Source organism: Octodon degus, unplaced genomic scaffold (assembly GCF_000260255.1).
Source record: "Octodon degus isolate 3935 unplaced genomic scaffold, OctDeg1.0 scaffold00021, whole genome shotgun sequence".
NCBI lineage: Eukaryota > Metazoa > Chordata > Mammalia > Rodentia > Octodontidae > Octodon > Octodon degus.
The window spans coordinates 2985643-2990037 of record NW_004524597.1 but is presented as its reverse complement, the minus strand read 5'-3'; the positions used below and the strand labels follow the sequence as shown (position 1 = coordinate 2990037).

General features: G+C 50.8%; 1 protein-coding gene across 1 annotated transcript; it reads right to left on the bottom strand.

Annotated features, from left to right (window-relative positions):
• Nucleotides 1–2121: 2121 nt before the first annotated feature.
• Nucleotides 2122–4282, bottom strand: Tmem186 (transmembrane protein 186). Its single transcript, XM_023711303.1, has 2 exons — nucleotides 4201–4282; nucleotides 2122–3161 (listed from the first exon to the last, which is right to left on the bottom strand). The coding sequence occupies exons 1-2, from the start codon at nucleotides 4201–4203 to the stop codon at nucleotides 2523–2525; spliced, it is 642 nt and encodes a 213-aa protein (XP_023567071.1). The 5' UTR covers nucleotides 4204–4282; the 3' UTR covers nucleotides 2122–2522.
• Between the last annotated feature and the right edge of the window lie 113 nt (nucleotides 4283–4395).

Sequence of the window (4395 nt, the reverse complement as noted above, 5' to 3'; positions counted from 1 at the left end):
AAACGGTAAAGATTAAAGGACTAGCTATGTCCAATCAATGGAATATACTTCCTGAATATTTTTAGTGAACATTTATATCTCAGGTGGAGAGAGAGAGAGAGAGAGAGAGAGAGAGAGAGAGAGAGAGAGAGAGAGAGAGAGAGAGAGAAAATGAATGCGAGAGAGCACAAGTGAGCAAAGAAAGGGAAAAAGCAAGCTCAGGCACAGTGAAACAACTGTACCTTGAAAAAGCCTGACACACAATGAGATTCCACTGTGCACCTCCGGGGATGGGTAGTATCAAAACGTGGAAAATAACCAGTGTTGGGATAGATGTTGACAAGCCTGACTCCCTGTGCATTGCTGGTCAGAACACAAAATAGAATGGCCACTATGGAAAGGTTCAAGAAGTGCCACATGCGATGCCTTAGAAGTGTCTGCCACAGATGCTAAATGGCTGGCCCTCAGCCCATGCTACTAGGGAAGGTAGCAAACATTCAAGTGGAGTCCAGCCAAGTATGGTGATACATGCCTGCCACCCTGTCACTCCAGGAAGCTGAGGGAGGAGGATTACAAGTTACGACCCAGCCTGGGCAACTTAAGTGACTTAGCAAGACTGTATCTCAAAATAAAAAACAGAAAACAGGCTGGCGATATAGCTCAGTGCTAAGGCCCTAAGTTCAATCCCCAGTACCAACGTGCAGCCCTGTAGCAGGAATTTGGGTCACTGGCAGCAAAGTGTGGCCCCTTCACGTCACTCTCATTGCTTGCTGGCCGCCGTGAGGTGAACTGGCCCCTCCGTCCTGTCTCCACCAGGTCTCATCATAAGTCCAAAGCAACCAGGTAAAGTGCTTATGGACTGCGTCTTCGGAACCACAAACCAAAACAAGCTCAGCAGTTTTGTTTATTGGCTTTGTTTTTGGTACTGAGGACTGAACTCAAAGTGCTCTACTATGGAGCTACACCCCAGCCCTCTTTATTTAGAGATGGGCAGGATTCTTCTTCTTCTTTTTTTTTTTTTTTTATGGAACTGGGGATTGAACTCAGGCCCTTGCACTTGTCAAGGAAGCGCTTATTCTACTGAGCCATCTCCCCGGCCCGGCAGGATTCTTCTGTTCAAGATGATGTAAAAGTTTTGAAAAACATAGTGATAACAGTTGTACAAGGGGCTGGAGAGATGGCTCAGTGGTCTAAAGCACCTACTTGGAACAAGCTTGGCAAAGCACAGGGACCGCGGTTCAATCCTCCAGCACCACATGCCGGCCAGCCGCGCCCCCTGGTGGGCTGAGCTGGCCACACACACACACACACACACACACAGACACACACACACACACACACAATAAATAAATGTTAAAAAAAAAAAATTAAAAAAAAAAAAACAGTTGTACAACACTATAAATGTATTTAAGGTGCTTAACTGTACATTTTTAAACGGTTACAAGAATACTTTTGTTACATAAATTCTACGACAAGAATAAATTTCTGAAAAAGAAAACAATAATAAATGCGTGGAAAGCTACACAGCAAAACAGTTACTGATTTCTAAGTGGCAAAAAATTGCCAGCCACAGTGACACGTCTGTAATCCCAGCACTCAGGAGGCTGGGGCATTGGAATCACGACAAGTTTGAGGCCAGCCTACACTACGTAACAAGATCCTATCTCCAAAACAACAAAAAATTGTGCTGACAAAAATTATAAAGAGAGTAACTTTTCTGTATTTGTTAAAAACAAATATCACTAATCAGGAGAAGCAGCACACGCAGTCACCTTTAACTTGGTGATGCGTGGGCAAGGCGCTCTGCCTGGATTACTCTGCAATACCTTCCCACGTGAGCTGGCCTGGGTTCTCAGCTGGAGTGCTGAGCACATGTGCTGTGCGCACGTGAGCAGCCCTGTCCCAGCCGGCGTGCAGTCACCCCAACAGAATGGCAGGAGCTCGCCCTCAGCTGCACTCCAGTGCCTCCACTGCTGGGCATGTACCAGGGCACAGCACAGGCTTGGGAAATCTGCACTACCTGCCTAGAACCCTCCCGCCAGGCTGCAGTCGCTGGGCAGAGCCCTCGGCAGTCACGTTTTGCAGGGCTGCGGATGGAACCCAGGGTCTTGCACATGCAGGGCAAGAGCTTCACCACTGAGCCACAGGGCAGCCTGAAGGGCACTGTTTTATTTTCATATTTATACCAGAAGTCATGCAGGACTTCATATTTTACAGTTGAAAAGAGACTCAGACATCACTCCCTGGGAGCTGAGAACTGACAGAACCCGAGGCGCTGGCTGCAGTTCCCCTGCTTTCCTGCCACACCCGCTGTCTTCCAAGTTCAGGGCAGTGGCAGTCTCAGGGGACCTGGCACAGTTTGGTCCAAGAATTGCCTCTTCAGAAACTTCTGCCCAAATGTCAGGCAATTCTTTTGGTTATTACCTTCTGTCTCATGAATCTCCTAACAGAAGGGTTTCCAGGATACCTGGGATTCCCGTTTCACCTGCGCCCATGCCCTTGGTTTCCCTGTAGGGGACGCAGGTGGCCCAGCTCCCAGCTGTTCACTTGTATGCGCGCACTGCCCCGAAAACTTCAGTGAACCGCTCTCTGTCCACAATGCGTCCATAGCGCAGAGTGAGGTAGAAAGTCGGCTTCCCGCTGTAGCGCTGGATACACATCAACACATCCTGGGGATTGTCCTTCGTTTCTGTCAGGGGCATCACATCCTCCACGGGGCAGTACGTGTCCCGTCGCCAGCCCCAGAAGGACAGATGGGCCACCCGCAGCATGGTGCCCGACTCATTCACATACAGGATGCCCACCAGCCTCCGGAAGAAGTAGCTCATCCAGCACAGCATGCCCAGGGCAAAGCCAGCAACCCCACTGGCGAGGCACAGTGAGTTTAGAGTCACGAGACCCTGGGAGTACCAGTAGAAGCCCGGCGGCAGGGCCAGCACCGTCAAGGCAGTCTGTGCCACCTTCAGCCGCGACAAGAAGCCAAAGACTCGGATCGCGTTAAAACGGTAGACCATCTGGAATTTCTCTGTCTCCGGGCCTGGTGGTTTCTCCTCCGAGGGGCGTGACCTGATCCCCACCCACCTCTTGGGGTTCTCCTGCACACTGCAGTACCATAGCCGGTGGAGAGGCCTTCCCTGGGCAGCTGGGCCCCGCAACCTTAGCACAGCTCGGAGGAGAGCAGCCTGGAAGGGGGAGAGGAGACAGTTTTTTCATGGAAATCAACCTTGTTCATTACACAAGGAACATCTGCAAAGCATCCCCCAGGGAAACTCCTGACAATTCTGTGAATTCACCGTGACAGCCAGACAAGGAAAGGAAGGTAAAGTCAGATATTTTACTTCATGTGCGCTTCATAAAAAAACAGCATGAACAGACACCACTATTTCCATTTTACCTCTAAGGAAAATAAGCCCAGAGAGGGTAAGAAACTTATCCAAGGACACACAGTAGAATAAAGGGAACAGTGATTCTCAAACTGATCCTCTTCCCCCAAGGCCGTTCCAAGCAAATATAGAAAAGGCCATGTAGCTTCTTTCATTCAACAAATACCCAAGGAGAGCCATCACTGGGCCGGGCCCTGGATAACAAAGCTGTGTGAACATTTTTACAAGCACCACTATTAACTAGCGTCCTAATGAGAAATTCAAGCCACAAACCTAGGAAATATTTATCCCAGCAATTTGGTAGCTTCCTGCCCAGTTTATGCATTATCTTGGCGCTGGGGCAAGCTGCTATTTTCTGTTAGGTTAGTGAGAGGGAACAGCGCCTGGGAACGAGGCAGGGAAGGCAGAGTACACAGCACGATCTTATTAGTGAGCAGTGCAGAGGGCAACGCTCTGGGCTCTGGGCTCTGAGCATGATGTGAGTGCAATCCTAGCTTCAACGATCATTAGCTGTGGGTCCTTGCGAAAGTTACTCCACCTCTCTGAGCCTTACTTCCATATTTCTCAAAAGTGATTCAGAAAACCCCGAAGGAGATGAAGGTTTGTTACACAGCCCTCAGCTCAGCGTCTGCTGCGCGATGAGCCTTCCGCGACTGGAGCCGTCCCGGTAGCGGGTCCGCGTGACCCGAGGGGAGCAGAAGAAACTGGGGGACGGCAAACCGCAGCCAATGCAGACTACGCCAGTCAGAAACCCAGGACTCCCGCCTGCCAGCCTCGGCTGCAACCAAGGTCCGCCAAATACGCCACCGCCCTCCCGGTTCTCCAACAAAGTCCTCACCATGGCCCAACACCCGCGGCCGGAAGTAACCCCCACCACCCGGAAGACCTAATGGCGCATGCTCGGCCGTAAGCGGCGCTCTTCGGCGCATTGCATCTTGGGAGTCGTGGTCCGAGGACAGCGCCTGATGCTCGTGCTAGGCATTGTGGGACCCGGTTGTGCACGTCTCCTCTTCCCGACGTGCACTGCAACACG